The sequence below is a fragment of the Mus pahari genome, chromosome 4, assembly GCF_900095145.1.
Source record: "Mus pahari chromosome 4, PAHARI_EIJ_v1.1, whole genome shotgun sequence".
Lineage (NCBI taxonomy): Eukaryota > Metazoa > Chordata > Mammalia > Rodentia > Muridae > Mus > Mus pahari.
Window position 1 is genome coordinate 126,230,809 of NC_034593.1, and position 21,195 is coordinate 126,252,003.

Here is a 21,195-nt window from a genome sequence, read left to right on the forward strand (position 1 = left end):
CTTTAATGGCCTAGATCCCTCTTGAACACCTTAACGAAACCCGCCTGTTCTGCTGTTGGGTGTCAAGGTGTCTGCTCTTCCTCATAGCAATGAAGGAGGAGGTCGGTGTGGTTAGATGGCAAGGGGATGGTGTGTGTGTGTGTTGGGAGGAGGGCGCTCACCCAGCCCTCGCTCCTCTTAGCCACCCTCTTTTTCAGGGTCCCTCCGGAGCTGCTGGTGGCCAAGAGAAGGACCCGCAGCTCATCCACCGGGGTCGGTCCCTCTGCCCTGGCTGCTTTAGATCAGTGAGCAGCAGGGTGTTCCCTCGTCTCTCTCGGCGGCAAGGGGCTCGGGAAGAAGGGGCGGGGAGCAAGGAGGCGAAGAAACAGAGGGACACGCGGACCGCGACAGAGGTGGCGCGGCTGCGTCGTGCGGCCGCCTCTCGGGAGCTCCCGAGCACGAGTCGAGCGCGCGCGCGCCTCGCCGATGCAGGCGCCGGGCGGAGCTGCGGGCCGGGGCGGGCGGAGCGAGCGGCGGGAGGAGCGAGCGGTGGGAGGCGCGCGAGCGGGCGGCGGGCAGCGTCTCCGCCGGCATCTGCGCGGCCGCCTCTGCCCGGAGCCCGGGGACCGAGCGCCGGACCCGCCGCCTGGCGCACGGACGCGGAGCTCCCGCTTTGTGCTCTGTGCCGGTTCGACGAGGCTTCCCGGAGGCTGCGGCCACCGCGCCCCGGCAGCCTCGGAGGCCCGCGGCTGGAGGTGCCGGAGCCGCTCGGTCTGCGCGGCTGAGCCCCGCGTGCCCCACTGCTCGCCGGGCTGCTCCGAGCCGCGGTGCTCCGGGGCTCCAAACTCGGGCTGGCGGGGCAAGTGTCTTCATGAACCCAGAGGATGTCCGGGAAGCACTACAAGGGTCCTGAAGTCAGTTGTTGCATCAAATACTTCATTTTTGGCTTCAATGTCATATTTTGGGTAAGTTGGAGCGCTCCTGGGTTTCCAAGTGTGTGGCGGATGGGTGGGCTACGGTCCCCCGCCGTGGTCGCTGCTTTACTTTTCGCCGCCCCCGGGGCTCCTGCCCCAGTCGCGGCGAGAGGCGTCTACCTTCCGCCTTCCCGGCTCGAGCGCGGGGGAGAGAAACACTTCATCCTTTCCAGGACCCGGAGGAGGTGAAAAGAGGAACCGAGCCGGGCAGGGGGCAGCCAGGCCTCGGGGTGGCTTTTTTTCTTTCTTTTCTTTCTTTTTTTTGGAGGGGGCAGGGGGCGCGAATAGCTGGGGTACGGATGGGAGGACGGCTCGGCAGTTTGAGAAACGAGGGAGCACACGGATTAGATTTGCTTCCCGTGGGATCTGGATGTTGGGCAGAGCGTGGTGTCATAATGGGGCAGGCTAATCGGGCAGAGCCGACCCCGAGATCCACCTTCCAGCGCCGATCTGATTGGCCGAGGGCTTGGCTCGGTGTTGCCGCGGCTGGTCTGTGCCGTGCTCAGCGTGTATCTCCTTGCACCATCTCGGGCTTTGTGTAGGATGCAGATGCTGTGGTGTGTGGCTCTGTAATGTACACGTAAATAACACGTCCTGCATGCTCCTTTCCGGCAATAAAGCGCTCCCTTTGCATAATGGACTGGCCAAGTGGGCGTGCAGGGTGGAGGGATTTATTTCTCTGTGTATCCTTGTGGAATAACTAGTCATCAGTCAACATATGTTTCGGTGTGCGCGTGCCTCCCGTCTTCCCCTTTTAAAGGGATGACACACAGCGGGCCGGGTTTTTGGAACCCTCGGAGACATGCAAAGGAGAAGGTGTGTAAGACCTGTTTTGCTGGCTGAGCAGGTGAGCCGCGGCTTGCACACCAGCTCCAAACCGTGCTCTGCGTGACACTCCCTCGTGCCGGGTGCCTATTGTAATCAGGCTGGGACCCTACTCTTTTGTTTTGATTCTTTTCTGAGACCTTCCAAACGTGTTCAGCAACCAGACAAAGAGTTCTCTAGGACAAGAGGGGAAATGGTTCGTTGGTTGGTTGGTTGGCAGACCGTGTTATTTTTCAGCCCACCTATTTCCATCCGGGGTCGCCTTCCTCCCTGGCACCCCTCTCTCCATGAGAGGGAAAGATGGTGGTGGACCTTAGGGATATCCCCAAGTTTCTGCGAGGTAAACAATGATCCAGTTGTTTGAATCCAGGACGTTTTAATTTGGACTCCCCTTAATTGTGGCTGTTTGCTGTAGACATACACATCTGTGAGAATAGTTGCTAATCTTCTGCCCACCCCTAGCCCCTTACTTACCAGCTTATTTTATTTTCTCTCAGAGTGGCTATGTGTGTTTTTGTGAAAGGAAAGGAAATGGACTTTGTGTCAGCATTGTCATTTGTCCTCAGGACTGGACCAGATTGATGAGGGAGTGTGGGAATAAATACCACATACAGCCATTCACAGGCAGTTTTGTTTTTTCTGTCAGTGATAATATATGGTTTTTGGGAGCAACTCCCCACCCCTACCCCCCCTGCAGCAAACAGAGCAAGAGGAAATGCGTTTCTTTTTTTTTGCTTCTCTCCTGGACCCTTTCTGGAAATGTTTAAAAGTGGTGGGTAGGCATGTTTCCCATTGAGGTATTCTGATTGCCTTGAACTATGAGAGGCAAGGGCCGTCACATGGGGCTGCAGGGGTGGTTCGCCCGGGCCTCTTCTTTTTGCTCCAACACTTCCAAAAGTTGCACATTTCAGCTACCAGGCAACAAAAAGCACCCACGGGCTTTCTCTGCAGTTTCAGAGCGGGGAGTGAGAGGGAAATCAAAAGGATTGGGGAAACGTTTCCCTGGCAGTTTGGTGTAATTTTGTAGCGAGCACAAAGGCAAATTTAGCCCTGTGTCTAGATGAGGCTGCAGCAAACTCCCTGGACTGTGGAGAGCTTCAACAAAATTGCAGATTGCCTGCATGGAGAGTTCCACATCTTGTCTGATTTTGAAGTATTTGTCTGGGCAGTAGGTAGGTTTGTGGCAAGTCAGAGAACGGTCTGAGGCCCTGAAACTGAAGGAGCAGCCCTGGGCAGCATTGCTAAGTAGGCGCCTACTTCCTAGAGTCCTTTGCTCTCCCGGTCCTTCCAGTATAGAGGGCCACCTCTAGTTCATCTTCTATACTGCTCCTGTCTCCAAATGACCTCATATTTAAATGTCCTATTTTATCAGGGCCAGTGAGCTCTAGAAGAAATTAGCAGGAAGATGCCCGTGTTATCATTAAAAGCAATCCACACCAAAATATTAGTGACCGGAGATCTGGCAAAAACAAAAACAAACAAACAAAAAAACCCAAAAAACAAAACGTGCACACTTCTGTCTTCAGCCACCAACCTGCCTGTGACTGCCCTCAATACCGCAATAGCAGAGCTGACACTTCAGTTATATGGTTCTGATGGAGGAATTGGTAACAGAGGCCATGGGCTCCCGATCTTTCATCTTCACATTGATGTGAATCTTCACATTGACGTGAAGACTAAAATTTGAAATTCATTGAAGACATTTGAACGTAATAGTTCTTGTAAAATAAGAGGGAACGCACAGTGGCAGCTGTGACAGCTCGGATCTCTTGCTAATCGGCGCTCTGACTGTGTCAGTCAGTTAACTGCCCTGGGCCTTCGTTACTCAGCTATTAGAATGAAGAATTTGGTTGAATTGTGAGGTTTTTCTCTGTCTCTAACAAAGACTTTGTTGAGTTCTAGTACGCTGGCAGGGCAAGATTGAGTCTCAGAGATGAGCAGTAGTAGGCTGTAATGAAAAAGGCATGGGCTGGAGACTTGCCTAGTTATAGACGGTCCTTAACTAGACGTGCTCACGGACTAATTAGTTTTTCATTTCTTCCTCAATGATTTTTTTTTCACTTAAAAAACAAACAAAAACCAACCTTCCACTGAATTTTCCTTGCTTGTTGAGTTATCAGTATGGCACGCACATTTCCCTATTTCTCCCATGAATCTCAAGTGTGACGCTCTGAGTCATTAGCTGTATTCTTATTATCAGAATTACAGCTTCATGTGGAGGATCCTAGTTCTTTTATGTAACAGCAGTGCTGATATTGTGAATAAGAAAGTCAACATCTTGTGCAGATTCCTTTCTTGTTAGTTAGCACAGGGCGGTGGGGGAAAGCCTTGTTTTTCTTGCTCTATATTGGAAGAACTCAAGCCAGCAGGAATTGATTTTATTGAGGGTGTTACAGAGGAAGACATGTATCAGAAACACTGAGTTGTCTTTGGGGCGGAGGAGAGGGGAGGAGAGGAGAGGAGAGAAGAGGTTTGTTTTAAGGTCAGTCCTTTGGGGAGTTAATTTCTCTATCCTGTCACTGACTATTTGTAGATGTTTTGTTCCGGACCTTGACTTAACTGTTTCTCAGAAAGTAAGTGAGCATCAACATCCTGGTTACTGCTGCACAACAAGCCCCCAGACTTTAGAATTTCAAAACGAAACCTCATTATGATAGTTCATAATTCTGTGATTTGACTCCTTATAGGGATGCTTTTAATGTGGGGCCTCCGTGCAGTTGCTGCGAGTTTCTTGCTGTCTCCTTTGGGTGGGGAACCCTGGGCTGGTGGTCACCTGTGACTGGCAGGTGTTGCCTACTGATGGCTCAGTGTGGTTGTCAGCTGTGGCACGGCAAGTGGATTCTCTGAGTGTCGAAGCAGCTTCCAAGCAGTTTAACTGTACTGTCGCTTGGCACATTGGTCTAAGTCCTCGTGGAGTCTGCTCAATTGAAGGTTCCATCTTTGGATAGGGAAGTGTCAGGGTCACTTTGTAGAAGGTTATGTGGTGGGCTGGCTAGTTTTATATCCACTTGACACAAGCTACAGTTATCTGAGAGGAGAGCATTTCAACTGAAGAAATGCCCCCATGAGGTCCAGCTGGAGGGCGTTTTCTTAATTAGTGATTGATATGGGAGGGACCAGCTCCACTGTGGGTGGTGCTGTTCTTGGGCTAGTGGTCCTGGGTGCTATACGAAGCAGGTTGAGCAAGCTATGATGAGCAAGCCAGTTAACAGCACTCTTCCATAGTTTCTGTATCAGCTCCCACCTCCAGGTTCCTGCCCTGCTTGAATTCCTGTCTTTACTGCTTTCGATGAGCAGTTTATGTAACTGCAAGAGAAATAAATTCTTCTCTTCTACCCTTAGTTGCTTTTGGTCATGGTGTTTTATCACAGCAATAGTAACCCTAACTAAGGCATGGGAATTTCAGCCGTCGTTGGAAAATGATTTCTTAGGAAACATTCACGCGTTGGTCAGCAGAAGCCTCTAGTTGGTTGGTGGGACCACTTGATAATTTGTTCTCTATGCTGTCCCAGGACTAAAACAGTTGTTGGCTGAAGCCACATGTCTCTTTGGTATGTTTTCAGATATTGCTTTGTGTTGCAGGTGGAGGTTTATCCAGAGTAAATGGCAGAATGTTGAATATGGTTTGTTTCCACAGGGCTTACATTCCAAGAGGAGGGAGGTTCAAGGAATCTTGGGTGGCAGGGTGGGGCACCAAGTAGGATGTCTTGTCTTATGATTCAGTATAAATTTCTAGATGTTCTGGAATGATGGTACATGAGCTGTTTGTAAGTCATAATTTTTGTTTTAATTTGCTAGACATCTGTTAGCTTCGATGGCAACCATATGGGAGTCTAAATTGCCTTTTGAATTTCAGGGAGAGGGTTGGAAGAAAGCTAACTGTGGCTATGGAAGTGTCAGTTAGGGAAGGTGTGCAGACCTCAGAGGGGAGAGTCACGATGCGCCCAGCGTCTTGCCTTTTCCAGCGTTTCACTATGGGGCTGAAGCGTTCTCGATGGACGATGTTCTTGAAGGTTGAAATGGAGCCAATGGCAAAAGTCGGAAAACCAGATAACATTCCGCCCTGCATAGAAGTTGCAACTGGGAGCTCTTTCCCAACATTCTTTAATCTAGTATGGTCTCTAATATTGGCTCATGTGATATTCCTCCATCTCTCACGAGTGGCTGAGGCTTTAGATACAATCTGCTGTGCCTAGAACCGTGTGTGTTTTCAAAAAAACCCACAGCTTTACCATTATGATGTCCTTTTTAAAAGCCTGTAAGAGTATCTGACAAAAACATATGGTGATATTTTTGTGACCAATAAAAGAAATTGGAGCACAGAGATGTGAAATGGCTCTAGTGGTGTTGGAGCGTTTTCAGGGTTCACTTTGGGAGTGTTAAGTCTATTCTGTAGCTAGAGCCCCAGTTTCTCAGTCTGCAACTTATTTTAGAAGATGCTTGTTATTCTAAAATTAAACATCAAGTAAGTCATTTACATCTGTTCATAATTGAAAAGTGATAAAGTTTTTGCATATGCCACAATTAACACCACCCACAAGCACCGACAAAAAAAGTTTAGGATGAAATGTTCTTAAAGAGTATGCTAGGATAATAAATTATTATGTAGTCTGTTGAAAAATTCATAAATGACAATTAGAGTATTAATGAGGGTATTTTTTGAGTCACATGTTTATTTCTACGCATAATATCGACTGCCTTAAGATGACTAACTTCAGGATTCTAACTTACTGTTCAGTATGGGATGATAAGGGCCTCCTGTGTGGGAACCATCTCCCAATTGTTTCCTTAAGCCTCGAGTGTCATGTGTTGTCTGGAACACATAGGCATTTAATAACCGCTTGTTGAATGAATGAGTTTCAGAATGTTGAGAAAACCCCATGGGGTTTATCCTTCCAGCCAAGGAAACCTTTTCTTCCACAACAGACAGTCAGCATCTAAGGGGAATCTGTCTTTGGAACATTTAGTTAGAGTTGCGTCTGTCTTCAAACCAGATGTAATGTCTCTCTGAAAATTTCAGCCTCCTAGTTTACTGTTGATTTTTCTTTTTTAATTAAAAATATTTTTAAAATGTTCTGTCTATGGGTGCTTTGCTGGCGTGTATGTCTGTGCACCACATGCAATCCTGGTTCTTGCAGGAGCCAGAGGAGGATGTTGGCTCCTCTGGAACTAGAGTTACAGATGGTCGTGAGCCACTGTGTGGTTGCCAGTGCCCTGAACCACAGAGCCACCTCTCCAGCCCTCCTGGTGCTGACGTCTCACTTGAATTTCTTTTCTTTTCTTTCTTTTTTTCTTTTTGGTTTTTCGAGATGGGGTTTCTCTTGTGTAGCCCTGGCTGTCCTGGAACTCACTCTGTAGACCAGGCTGGCCTCAAACTCAGAAATCCACCTGCCTCTGCCTCCCAAGTGCTGGGATTAAAGGCATTCGCCACCACTGCCCAGCCTCACTTGAATTTTAACATATATCTCAAGCCTACAGGAAATGTTAGAGGAAACAAGTGATAAAGGTTGCTACTTCAGACATGTTATTCATATATCTTTAAGTTTTCTAACTTGTTTTTATCATGGTTAAGGACAAAGTTGTCTGCCTGATGGCTCTCACAAACACAGTGTGAATTTCATCTCGAAGGGTTCTCTCCTTGATAGCCATAGTGCCACCATCAAAGCTAGGAAATTACTCCTGTCTACTTTCCAGGCCTTGGGTCTCCTTCACTTTCCCAATCTCAATAATTCCATTTAAAGCGAAGGAATTCAGGCCAGAATGGCACATTATGTCGGGTTCTGTTAAGTCTCGTCCAGTCCTTCACTATCAAGAGCTTGTGAATGGCAGTGCTGGCTGCTCTCTGTGTGGGTTGCCTGTGGGCTCCTCAGGCGTAGGTTCTGGCTGTGTGTTCTGGGATGCTCGGCTTCCATCCGACTCACATCCGGTGGTGGTGGTCATTGCTTTAGAAGTTTTGTCTGCCAAGTGTCTCCAATCATGTAACTACTTTCGTTGCTTTGGCAACTTGTAACTGCTTTTTGGCAAGCCCCTTTGAAGCTATAGAACAGCCCATCTCTCCTTGACCTCCTATCAGTAATTAATGTGCGTCAGCAGCGTTTTATGGCTTCTCCTTTTCTATCTTTGTATGTTTCAACAATGAACCCAAATTAACCCCTCTTCTCTTAAAGTTGCTTCTGTAAGGCATTTGGTCACAGTGATAAGAAAAGTAACCAACCCTTTGCTCTTTTTAAAAAGTTAATAAATTAACTTTTTGTTAATCCTAATTGTTGCCCCCAGAGCAACAGACCCTTCACAGGGTCCCTTCTCCCCTTCTCCTCTGAGAAGGGGGGGCCCTGGGTATCCCCCCCTCCCCGACCCTGTTACATCAAGTCTCTGCGGTGTTGGGCGTATCCTCTCCCTCTGAGGGCAAACAAGGCAACCCTGTTGGGGAATGGATTCCACAGACAGGCAACAGCTTTAGGGATAGCCCCTGCTCTAGTTATCGGGGGACCCTCATGAAGACTGAGCTGCACATCTGCTACATATGTACTGGGGGCCCTGGTCCAGCCCATGTATGCTCTTTGGTTGTGGCTCAGTCTCTGAGAGCTCCCAAGGGTCCAGGTTAGTTGACTCTGTTGGTCTTCCTGTGGAGTTCCTATCCCTTTCAGGGCCTTCAATCCTTCCCCCAACTCTTCCACAAGGGTCACCAGTCCACAACTTTGTTTAGCTGTGGATATCTGTGTCTGTTTCAGTCTGATGCTGGATAGAGCCTCTCAGAGGACGGTTATGCTAGGTTCCTTTCTGCAAACATAACAGAGTGTCATTAATAGTGTCAGGGAATGGGCCTCAAGTTGGGCCAGTTAATGGTTGGCCATTCCTTCAGTCTCTGCTCCATCTTTGGCCCAGAATTTCTTTTAGACAGGGCAGATTTTGGGCCAACATTTGTGGGTTGGGTTGATGTCCTCATCCCTCCTCTGGTGTTCTGTCTGGCTGCAGGAGGTGGCCTCTTCAGGTTCCATAGCCCCGCTGTTATGTGTCTCTTGGCTAAGGTCATCTAGATTGACTCCCAGGAGCCTCCCCCATCCCAGATCTGTGGGACTTCCTAGAAATTTCCCCCAGCCTCCCACCCCAGCAGCTGCAGGTTTACATTTATTCTCCTGTCCCTCTGTCCCTCCCTCCTGTCTCTCCCAACACCTGATCATGCCCTTTAACCCTTTGCTCTTACCTGCCAGTGCACAGGCATCCTGGACCACAGCCCTTCATCCTTATGGGACATCCCTCTTTCTATGGTACAAGTTCTAGGCTCCTGCAGCATCCTGATGCCTTGCTTGGTCCTATCCAGACACACATTCCTCCCCTGTGGTCCTTCCTTATTTAAAATTAGCCATGATGCTATTTCTCAAACCATTTCTCGTGTTTGGAGGATCCCAGGTCCTCCTTGTGTCTCATGACAGGCTGTGCTCTGGCCTGATCACAGCCTCTGGTCATAGTGTTCTGCCCAAGGTCTCATTTGCATGCACTTTCCTTAATGTAGGCACCAGAATGGAACGAGTTTTCCACAAGTTGTTCAGTCCCTCTAGAGGGCTGTTACCTTTGAGCGCTCCCCTTCTACACAGAGCTGCGTCTCGAGCCAGACTGCTGATCTGGCCTGGAAGAAGTTACTCTCACATTAGAGTGGTGGTGGTTAGTTACTCATCTGAAAGGCTGGGCAACACATTTCCAGAGTCGTCATCCTGTATTAAATGATGATACACGTGAAAGCACTTGGTAAGAGGCAAATCTCCCAGTGCAAACATTAGTCATTAACCCAGGCTAAGCTGTACTCATACTCCAACAGCCAGGGAACAGTCACCGGTTCAGGTTGAGTTTCTGGCGAGTCAAACCCTCCGTCTTCTTTCAAATGAACTTTGGCTAAGTCTATCCATCCAGGGTGGACACTAATCTTGGAAGCCTTAACCTTTACCCTACAGGTTTCAATTCAGACCTGGTATTGCATAGATCTCCTGCTTACATGGGTATTCTGGCCCATGCTTTTCAAACTTAGCAGCACCCATAAGCATCCTTAAGAGCTGTGGGCATGTGTGTTCTGCATGGGGGAGGCTGAGCATATTCATTCATATATTCATATTCTCTCTCTCTCTCTCTCTCTCTCTCTCTCTCTCTCTCTCTCTCTGTCTCTCTCTCTCTCTCTCCAGAGAAGCTTGGCTGTTAGTTTTATTACTTTGGAATACCATGGGGTGTTTTTCTTGGGGGTGGGTGTTAGTCTCCCATCACTCTGACTTGAGGTAGCTAACTGACTTAGGAGGCTGAAAGGGCTCTGGCTCACGTTTCAGGCGTCCACGGTTCTGTGGTCCTGTTGCTTTTGATCTAACAAAGCACAGTGCATCATCAGGGTAGGAGTGCATAGAGGAAGAAACTACCCCTGCCATGATAGTTGAGTCATAGGTAGAGGGCAGAGAAGGGTCACGGTCCGGGATCCCTTTCACGGTGTGCCTCCAATGACCTGACTTCCTCCAGAGAAGCTGCCCTGAAGACTGTCATCCTTGATGTGGTGCAGATCATAGCAAAGTGTTCCTGCTTAAATTAGAAGTAGTGGGGGGAGGTGAAGGAGGAAGAAGAGGAGGAAGAGGAAGGAGAGGAGGAAGGGGAGGGGGAGGGGGAGGAGGAGGAGGAAGAAGAAGAAGAGGAGGAGGAGGAGAAGGAGGGGAAGGGGGAAGGAGGAGGAGAGGGAGAGGTAGAAGAGGAGGGGGGAGGAAGGAGGAGGGAGAGGAGGAAGAGGGGGAGGAAGAAGAAGAGGAGGAGTGTGTGGGGGGAGAAAGCATTATAGCCTTTAGAAGTCCATGGGACTCATCTTTCCAGTCATGGAAGCCTAAATGGCTAAGGTATGTTTTGAAAACTTACTGCTGGTGCTGAGGCTGTAGCGCACTGATGGCATTCTTGCTCAGTGTGCACAGGGTCCTGGCTTGTATCCCCTTCCGTGACAAAAGTCAAAATGGTCGGCAGGTGGCAGATGGTTAGATGACAGGGAGTTAGTAAGTACGTACATAAATTAAACAGCAGTGCTCAGATGGGATTTCCTCTTCCAGTGTTCACCCTGGGCGACGAGACTTCTGGAGGATATGATGATTTGAAATTTTGCCTCCCTTTGGACACCAGCAAGCTAGAAAAACCTCAAACTTTTTATTGAGGTGTGTGTGTGTGTATGTGTGGGAGCATCTGGTTCAGTAGGTTCAGAAAGGTATAACTAGTGGAATTAGTGTTATATTAAAATAATAATAATAAAAAAGTCTTACAGCTGACTCAAATACCCAGGCTGTGGTTTATTTTTTCAGGGTGGGAGAGATGTGTCTTGACCCTCCCTTCCGTTTTTTGAGGGAGGCAGATGGGCGGTGTGCAAACACTTGCAAAGGGTGATTGATTGCACCAGCACAGGAAGCTGCTGCTATTCACTTACGGGGATAAAAATAAATAAATAAAAAAAATGTAGCCCAGTTAATCCCGCAAGGAATTTCTTATTAATCCAAAAGTGCCAGTTTATTTTTAAACCCGTGGGCCCTAAAAACAAAATGAGAGCATGTCTTTAAAGAGAGCGTGTGCCACCGTGGGTATGCCAACAGGCAGGGCCGGAGAGGGAAGGAAGCCAGTTAGAGCAGGCAGGGTGGGAAGCTCTGCACCCGCCTGTGGGGTCTGCCTGTGTCACCACAGATGGCAAGCTGATTACCACACACGGCCTCCCTCTGGAGCGCCCATCTCCCACCCACAGCAGTGCTTCCTGCCAGCTGCTCTGGCCTGGGCTGCCCAGACCTCTGACCCTGGGCACTCTCTTCAGAGGGAGGCCTTGACAGAGGTGACGGCTGCAGAGCAGGGAAGGGACATTCCTTCTCCCAGATCCAGTGCATCAGTGTAGCTGCCAGGACAGGTAACGGGCAGAACAAACGTGGGAGGAAAATAGGATGTCTCAGTTCTCTTTGCAAAGATGTTTCAGTGTTTAATATCCAAAGCACTCTGCATAGAGCAGGCTCCCTCCTTCCTTGCCACCCTCTTTCCTTTTTCTTTGCCCCTCTTCTGCCTCTTAGTCTCTCTCTTCCTTCCCCTAGCCCCTTAAAAATTACATATTTTGATTATAGCCCACTACCCAAAGTGGAGGTATTTTGAAAAAGAAGAAATTTTGAATAAAAATATCCATTATCCGAGACATTTCACTGGGGCTAGACCATCTCCTAGAATAGAAAACAAAATGAAAACAATTAAAAAGCTTAAAACCAGAGTGGCATACAAAAGCGATGTTCCCCCGTGGTACTATCCGTATGTGTGTGGAGGATTGCTAATTATGAATTGTAAGGTGTAATTTAAAAATGTATAATCACCAATTTTATTAGCAGAGTAGTTTCAGGAGTGCGTGGTAGAACAGTTTGCCACCTCGCTGCAGGCTTGGTGATGCTCTGCCCGCTTCCAGCAAGTGTTTACTGTCTAGATGTAGATTGCATGACATAGGCACATCCACTTGCCCAATGTTCTTTCTAAATTACTCTTGGCACCAAGGCTTGAATTTCTAAAAATCTGGAGGGAACAGCTGGTGCTCTAATAAATATTCAGGCCAGCTATTTTAATGCTTTGTACTCAATTAAGTAGTCCTAATAAAAGAGGAGCCCTTGCCCTAAGCATTTCTCAAAGAATAATGTTTTGCTTCTAACAAAAAGTTTCTCCCAGTGTTAATATTTCTCCCAGGCAACTTTAAAACTTTTTTGCGTCCAGTAGGTCTTTTACCCATTCGTGATGAGGGTCAGTCCTGAGAAGTCTGCTCTTCCTTGGCCTGTATCTTTTAACTGACAACGACCATAGGCCACTCATTCACTTTCTAGGGAAATTCTTGGACTTTGTTTTTTGAGATGGTCTGTTCTGGCTCTTCTGCCTTAGCGTCCCCAGTGCTGAGATCGCTGACATGTGCCACCACATCCAGCTTGGGAGAACTGTTTACCTGACGTAGCTTTACACAGTAACCCATAGTGCACCTTGGCTTAGGCACCTGGTGCTATTGGGTGGTGCAGAGTCTGCTGTTAAGCGTTTGGGCTTCAAGAGTGTGGCATTTTTTTCTTCTACTCCATTCCAGCCTTGGCACCTTAGGCAAATTACTTAGTTGCTGGTGAAGTCTTTTCTTCTTTTGCAAAATGGTACATTTAGTAATAGTTTTAATATCATTTTTAGTGCTAGGACCTGAATTTGAATGTAGTATTTCACAAGTGCTAAGCAAGCAAACAAGCAAGCAAGAGTCTTACCGTCAAGATACATCCCCAGCAATTTATACTCCTTTTGCCCCTATTTTGAGACACAGTCTCACTGTGTATCGCTGCCTGTTCTGAAACTTACTATGTAGACCATACTGGGCTTGAACTGACAGGGATCCGCCTGCCTCTGCCTCCTGTGTGCTGGGATTAAAGGAATGTACCACCACTGGTTAATTACCATTCTTTTTTTTTTTTTCCTTTTAAAGATTTATTTTATTTATATGAGTACACTGTAGGTGTGTTCAGACACACCAGAAGAGGGCATCTGATCCCATTACAGATGGTTGGGAGCCACCATGTGTTTGCTGGGAATTGAACTCAGGACCTCTGGAAGAGCAGTCAGTGCTCTTAACCACTGAGCCAACTCTCCAGCCCTAACTAATATTCTTCACAGGACTATTAAAACCTAGGATCTATCTCAGTTGTGTGGATAGGAGGAAAGATGTGTAAGCTGCCTGAATGTCCTATCTGTATTAGCAGTTACTACTGGCTTCTCACCCCATCATGGCTTTTGTTGGCTTTCCATCCCTTCTTCAGGACTGTTAAATAGTGGTACCATGTAACATACACTTTTTGTTCTCTGTGGTGTTCTGTCTGCGTAAGTGTATTCTCAGAATAACTGGAGAGAAGTAGATTCAGCAACCGTTTCTCAGCGCTCTTCAGACTGTCCTGGATAGAACAGAATTCCTGTCATGAAAACCAGGCCATGAGTTCATAGCTATTGTTTATTTATCATTAATCTCTTACTTCTAGTACCCAGTGAACTTGTTCAGGGCTGTGACCAAATACCTGTGAGAGACAGTGAAAGGGAGAGAGATTGTTTTTGTTCACCTTTCAGAGGTGTAGCCCACTATGTTGGGGGAGGGATGCTGTGTTTATGGCTGGGTGGTCATATGGCTAGAGCTCCTCACATTTTGACAGGTCAAGATGTGGAGAAAGTGGAATACTGGATCTTGTGTTTTCTAGGTGGTCCAGGCAACTTGACAACGGAGATTAACCATCGCAGCTGGTTAGAGTGAACCTTCATTTTCTTTGCAAAACCATACTGCCCCGTATTAGAATTTTGTACCAGGAAGTCAGGTATCGGAAGCTCAGCTCTGCTGCTAAGCCTGACATTAGTATCAGGGTGTAGGATGGGGATAGGAGGAACTTTATTAGCATCTGCTAAATGTGGGTATTCTAAAGCTCTCTAGGTGGCCTGACTATAGTTTTAGCTTTTTATTGTAATGTAAACACTGCATATCAGTGTCATGTTTTATTACACACACACATACACACTCACACACACTCACACTGCATTCTTCAAGTTATGAGAATGAAAATCCTGCCAGAGCTAGCTAATGACTTGTGAGTTAACCCTCATGTGCCCTTTCAGGGGACGCCCAGTTAGGCTTTGGCCTGCACCACTTGGATCACTGAAGGATTGGGCCACTCATCTCTGTGAATGAGTGATGGACTGACTGGCTTCTCTGGTACCTAAATGAGATGTGCTGTACACTGGTATCTCAATATAGCCGCCTGACATGGAAGGCACCAGCTGTCATAACTCACCACAGTCTCCCTTATTCCCGGAAGAAAAGGCATCACAGGGCATGCAAGGCTGGAGGTATAAAGAATCTGGCTACTGCGTTGCCATGTAGAAGATGTGCTGAAGACCCCGTATTTTGTCCTCTGGAACCCCACCATCTCTAGGAATCTTACTCCCTATGATTCCAAGAGCAAGCTCCAACGGCCAATCATTATAGAGTAGCATGGCCTTGGACAAACTGTGTCTTCGCAGAGTCTTTCAGGTGCCTGTATGTTGTATAGGACTCCCGTAACCCACACTTGGGTTTGGTAGTCAAGAAAGGGACCTGTGATGTGACATGTACCTTGAGCAATCTCCCACTTGATGCTTCCCATTTGATGATGATGTTTTGAGTCACGAGGACCGGTCCATTTCAAGTTTTTTTCTTTTAAGTCAATTCTGTGCTTAAACATTAAATATACTATTCAAGAAGGGGAAAATGTAAAAATATCTCTACTCAGAGGCACACAATGACAAAAACATGGCCTGCTCACTGTAGGTAGCTGTTGGGAACTGCTGGCAAGCCGAGCCCCAGGCTTGCTTTCTTTGTTATAGAGGAGGTTAGCAGGTGTAAGAGTGTTTGGCCTTTTGGCACCAGATGAAGAATATCTCCTTGACAAGAGCAAAGAATTAATAGAATGGAGAGGAAAGAGCTTCCCCACTCAAGGTAATTTATGGCAGTGGTTTCAAGTTGTCTCCTCTGGAGCCCCACATCTCTAGGAATCTTACTTCGGGAAACTCCATGTTTAGGCAGTTTGCAAGGCCATATGTGTTTATGAGTTGGAAGTCACAGTTTCTGGAGGTGCTCTGTTTGTAGAATGTGTTAACATGTTTGTCTTTTCCGTGTTCCGTCTCTTTAGAGTGCTGGGCTCAGGGAGCAGAAATCTCCTCGACTTCTGAAAACTTGTGAACGTGGTCACTGAGTAGTTAGAGTTGAGGCACAAAGGGCAAATAATTTGGGGATGTATCTCAGACTCACAGGAGGTTGACTGTAAATGTTTCTGAAGTGTGTCTTAGGAGGCTCCACCTTCTCCTGTTTACGGTTGGGTTCAACATGAGATAAATCTTGTTATTTGATGCACTTTTAAAGAACAGGACACGCACTGTGTGCTTTTCTATTGGGAAAGCGATATAAAAACATTGATAGAAATTTGAAGTAAGGATGCTCACAATCCTAGTAATACTTTCATTGGGTTCAACTGGAACTGGAATCTCCTATCCACATGCTGAAAGCAGCAAACAAATGCACAAAAACCAACCAACTAACCAGCCATCCAGCCAACCCACCCACCATCCATGCATCCATCCATGCATCCATGCATCCATCCATGCATCCATGCATCCATCCATGCATCCATGCATCCATCCATCCATTGAGCCAGCCAGCCATCCAGCCATCTTAGAGTTTGGCTCTAGTCATCTGTGAGGCTAAGACTTTAGCCTCACTTTGAAGTGGATATTGTTACATCACTATCCTTTAAGCGTTTGTTTTGACTTTACCAGTGTCTTCCCCCTCAGGACAACATTTAGAATAAGTGTTTTCAGCATACAGAGCAATACCTTGTGAATAAACACTGGTTTCAGTCAACCAGAAAGAGGGAAAGAAAGTAAAATCAATAAACCTCCTGCAGGCATTTGAGAAGCTGTGTACTTTTAAGAGAAGGGATGGCCAGTGATAAGGAACTTTGCGTAACAATGGCTCTCATCTCTTCGGTTTCTGAGCCCCTGCCTATGACTTTCTGTGCTGAACCTTGTAGCTGGGATTTTCCTGATTCTCTGTTGTGTTGATTGTGCCCCACTTAGCCAGGGAAGGGCAGCCACTGTCCCTGTGACAGCTCAAGGGGAACAGCTCTGCTGCCTTCCTGGATTTTGAATGTCATAGCAGGAATTCTAAGGAAAAGAGTGTTCCTGGTTCTGGCTCTGCTCGCTTTGCCTGCTGGTCTTGAGAATCAATAGAGTAAAGAGCTGCCTGAGTGATCTAACTGTATATGGCATCTTCATTTTTCCTTAAGTCTGCAAAATTTAATCATTCTTGGTATTCTCACTGTATGCTTAGAGTGTTTTTTCAATTGCTATCTGGTGAGAGTTTGAAACAACTGTATAAGAGTTTGAAATAGTGTTTTAGTTATTTTTCCTTAAGATGAATCAACGTCATGAATGGAAGAAATGAGTGGAAGGCACCAAAGCAACCTGGAAATCTCTCTTACACATTTGTAAAATATATGATTATTTAGTTTCAATACAGATCTGTATCACTGATGGCTGTTAAATACCAATTTAAGTATTTGGGTTGTCTTAAATAGAGATATGTACTGTCTTTTCATAGATATGTACAGTAATGATCTGAATGACTGATATCTGACCTTTAAACATTTTTATCCATGTTAAGAGAATAAAATGTCTTTATCATAGCATACTATAACATTTCAAACTATATGGGACATTTTGTTTATTTTTTTGAGACAAGCTAGTTCAGGCTGGTCTCTAACTCATGGCAGTCTTTCTGTCTTAGCCTCCCCAGTGTTGGAATTATAGGCATGAGCTACCAGACCTGATGAAATGAAATCTCTCGAAGTTCAAAATAAGGCCTAGAGATCAGCTTCGATATTTACAACACACACAGAAAGAACACTGTTGTGCTTCTGATTTGTAGATGGGACTAGAAAATATATGTATAATATGTATAATAATCTCACCCTGAACTGTGTGAGATTGTTGCGTCACAGCTGGGGGTAACAGCTCATTCATTATTGCTGAACGCCTTTCAAAACACAATTTTAATTTTGAAGTTCCTGCCTATGGAATTTCCCCTCTCTTGCCCCCTTCTTTCTTTGACTCCAGAATCAAGGAGGCAGGGAATCTTCTTAAGGGAGGCTAAACCCCACTTAGCCTTCAAAATAAAAAGGTTAGCCTGCTGCAGACAGAATAGAAGGTTGAGATTCTTTTTGAACAGAAATGGCTGTGCAAATATTTAATCCGTTGTTCTTTAGTTGGTCTATTTAGGGCAGAGTACTGGAAGGAACTGTGCTTTAATTGGCCTTCTGCAGACCTGATTATGTAACCTTAAGACTTACATGTTGAAAAGGATGTGAAAAATCCTCTCGTCTCTGTTACCTACCAGTCATCTTCCTGCAATCTCCTCTTAAGGATGGATTTTATTCTCCGGCTGCAAGTTATAAAACAGGGGACAGAGGTCTCTCTCTCTCTCTCTCTTTTTTTTTTTCTGGCAGCTCTTCATTTTATAGGTCTGAGATGCCCTCAGCCTTAACTTGTAGGGACAGTGTGCAGAGAGAGGGACAGTCAGAGTCCCTGCAGGTTCGCTCATGGGTCAGGTTTTAGCCTGGCCAGTGGCGAGGATGCCTGTCTACCATTTACACACTGATCTGGGGTGAAGGTGGCATTTGGCAGTGCTGTTGGTAGGATGCCTGAGCGCCGAATCACCCGAGCTGCCAAGTCCCTGTTCTTTCACTCCATTTGGCTCGACTTGACAGTTTTGGCTCAGTCATTTTGATTAACATCAACCTTGCTTACGTTAAGTAACTATTCAGGTTATTTATTATGTATTACTCTCATGCTTTGGAATGAGCGGCCAAGAAACTTCTGCCTCATATGGACTCCATATGCAGCTGTTAAGTTAGCAGAAACACAATTAGTTGGCGCATAAGCTGCATATTGAGTAGATTAAGCTGGATCGCATAGGCGTTGTTTGAGATTGTTGTCTCCAATATTTAAGAAAGCTATTAGGTGTTTGAGGATGTGGGGGGTGATAAAGCATCTCTGAGTTCACATATGTCCTGTTTTGTATTTTTATTATGGAGTGCAAATATCTGTGGAATCTTGGTTGTTTGTTTTGCACTGCTGAACTCCAGAGAGGATTAAAAACATCTTCTGTGAAAAACAGACATCTCTTTATTTCCATTGTTCCCTCCCCCTGCCAGGCTAGGCAGAGAATGTTGCAGTGGGTAAAAGACAGCCTGGGCTCAGATGTAGGCCCTGACACTCCTACCTGTGTGAGTATGTACAGGCAACATCTTTAGGGTCATCTCAGACGCCAGCATGCTAAGGAGTGCTCGTGAACAGGGACTTCAAGAGAGCCCCCTACTGTCACGGTGTGCTCTGGGTCACTGTCTCTTGAGGAGGGTGTTGTCAGGTCCAGGATGCGTTCCCTGAAGGATGGACTCTGTCACGTTTCAAGCTTGCTTTCCATTGTCCTGCTCCCACAGAAGGATCTTGGGAGTCCATCCTTTTCCTTGGCTAGTGGATGGTAAGGCTTGGCCTGGGGACAGCTGCCACATGCTCTCACTGTGCGTGTGTGTTACGACGGTCTGCTCCTGAGCTGTCATGGAGCTTTCCACGAGGACCCTGAGTGGGTGCATTGTGTGTGCAGGTGCCCCAGTATGCATGGGTGGGATGTGGATGTCACATCTCAGACGCCATCCTCCTTGTTGACTGAGACTGGGTCTCTCCCTGGCGTGGAACTCACCAGTTAGGTTACACTGGCGTGCTGGATACCTCCTGTCTCTGCCTTGTGAGTACTGGGATTGCAAATGTGTACCACGGTACTTAGCTTCTTTTAAAAAAGTGGCTTTTAGGGAATCAAACTTAGGTTCCCTATGCTTGTGTAGCAAGCGTTTTACCAACTAAATTATTTTCCCAGCTAGGGGGTCCTTTTGAGGCCATTTATATCCGCCTCAAAATTATATTATAATTACAATTAAATATACATAAGTACGCCTAAAAACTGCTTAAAATATACTGAGTAATAATTATCCATTGAAATAATTTAATTAAATTTGAAGTAATTTTTTTTCATTAAGGAACAAAATAAGCATCCATTTGGCCCCCACTACAAAAAAATTGCTATACACAAATAGGTATGCTTATGAAATTACTTAGTTTATTAACATATAATTCATCCAGATTATTACATTCACTTAATTGAATTTACACTTGTATGCTTATAATTTTTAAAATACTTTTAACCAAGAGGTGTCTACGAGCTGCCGAACTTTAAGGGCTCTGGCATTTTTAGTTATGTGAGAGGTAAAATTCTAGGTCTAAAGGGGAAACATTGATGCTATAGTAAAAGCTAACTGTCCTGTTCTCTTCTGTGAGCATCTGCAGCAGAGTTTGGATTGATTGTCACCTTCTGAGCTGTCATAGATGATTTCTCTTCCTTCCGTGACATAGGAGATTCCTGTAGCTCAACCCTCACCTAGACCGAGGCCATCCTCTGCCTCTTCATGGTGTTATAGTTCACGTTCTTGGTTTCTGGCACATCCCTAAACACAGACAAGGCTCTAAAGGTGGAAAAGTGGGCTGGGGAGGGAGATAAGAAGCCAAAGCTGAGGTTGGGTACTGCCCCGAGGGACCTGCCATGTGAAGAGTGTGTCGAAGCCCGTGGGAAGCCATGGCTGGGGTTGGGAGCTGCAGAGGGATACTCATCTATGTTTGGAAGCCCACACAGGCATTGGGCGATTTCTTGGGTAGCGTTCCTGGCAGTTGTGGTGAGAGTGAGCTTTACCTGGGCCATTTCTCTGGTTGTGTTCGCAGCCTTCATCCTTTCAGACATGAGGTAATGTCTTTCTTCAGACAAAGAGCAGCCTCTGGGGACAGTGGGGCCCCAGAATCCCAAACATGGCTCCTCAGCTATGATGTCTACCCACTTCACGTACAGCATTCATCTTTGACCTTCAGAGCAAAGAGAACCCAGGCCAGCATGATGTTCCTGCTGACTCCTGGGCTCTGTACAATACATCCTTAGTGCCTGGTCCAGAAATCCTTGTCTTCTTTCAGGGTTCAAAAAGCAGACGCCAGTTAATTTATCACCTTGTCTATATGGGGTAAAGTCTAATCTAGATCTGACTGGGTATCTTGTGTACAACTTTTATATTCAGTTAGATGTGCTCACATAAGTCCTGCATAGGACGTACTTCCATGGGCCTCCTCCACAGAGAACATGGGTGGGAAGGCGAGGGTTGGTAGTGCCTCATAGCTGGTCAGGTTTCTTAGCTGCAAGGACATCATCTTAGATACTTCTCTCTGTGCCAGCGTGCCTCCAGGCAAGCAAAGGAGACAGACCACGGTACCTACAGGAATCGTGTCCTGTGTTGGATGAAATTGAAGCTGAGCCCAAGTGTGATTGATTATTGGCTGTGGAAGAGGAGTCTGACATCAGGAGTGTGGGCAGCCCCTTCAGGGACGAGCTGTAGCCCAATTGAGGCAAGAATGCAGGGTTGGCCAGATGCCTGGTCCTTAAGAACAGATGGCAGTGTCCTAGCAAGGTGCTCCTACCATGAGGCAGCCACGGCCCGTCTTGACGGCAGTGGGCCTCTAATGAAACGGGGCCAGAGAGATCTTGAAATCTGTGTCTGGTATTTATAAGTTGTTTTCAGGCACTCAGCCAGGCTGTGGGAGAACGCCTCCGAGCTCACCTCCACGCTGGCTTAGGCACGTTAGGGAAGAATTTATGATTGATTAACAGTCGTGCAGCTGGGCAGAGCCGAGGACAGTCCTTGGTTCAGAGCAATTTTGAGTGCAGTTCTTTGTGAGTTCTATATGCACTTGATATCTGTACCCTTCCTCC

General features: G+C 46.6%; 1 protein-coding gene across 1 annotated transcript in view; it reads left to right on the forward strand.

The window, feature by feature from the left end:
- The first annotated feature begins 491 nt into the window (after positions 1 to 491).
- Tspan5 (tetraspanin 5) overlaps positions 492 to 21,195 on the forward strand; it is a 164,204-nt gene continuing 143,500 nt past the window's right edge. The window contains exon 1 of the mRNA XM_021195611.2: positions 492 to 944. Within this exon, the coding sequence (XP_021051270.1) occupies positions 864 to 944 (81 nt within the window). The 5' untranslated portion in view covers positions 492 to 863. The remainder of the gene's footprint in view (positions 945 to 21,195) is intronic.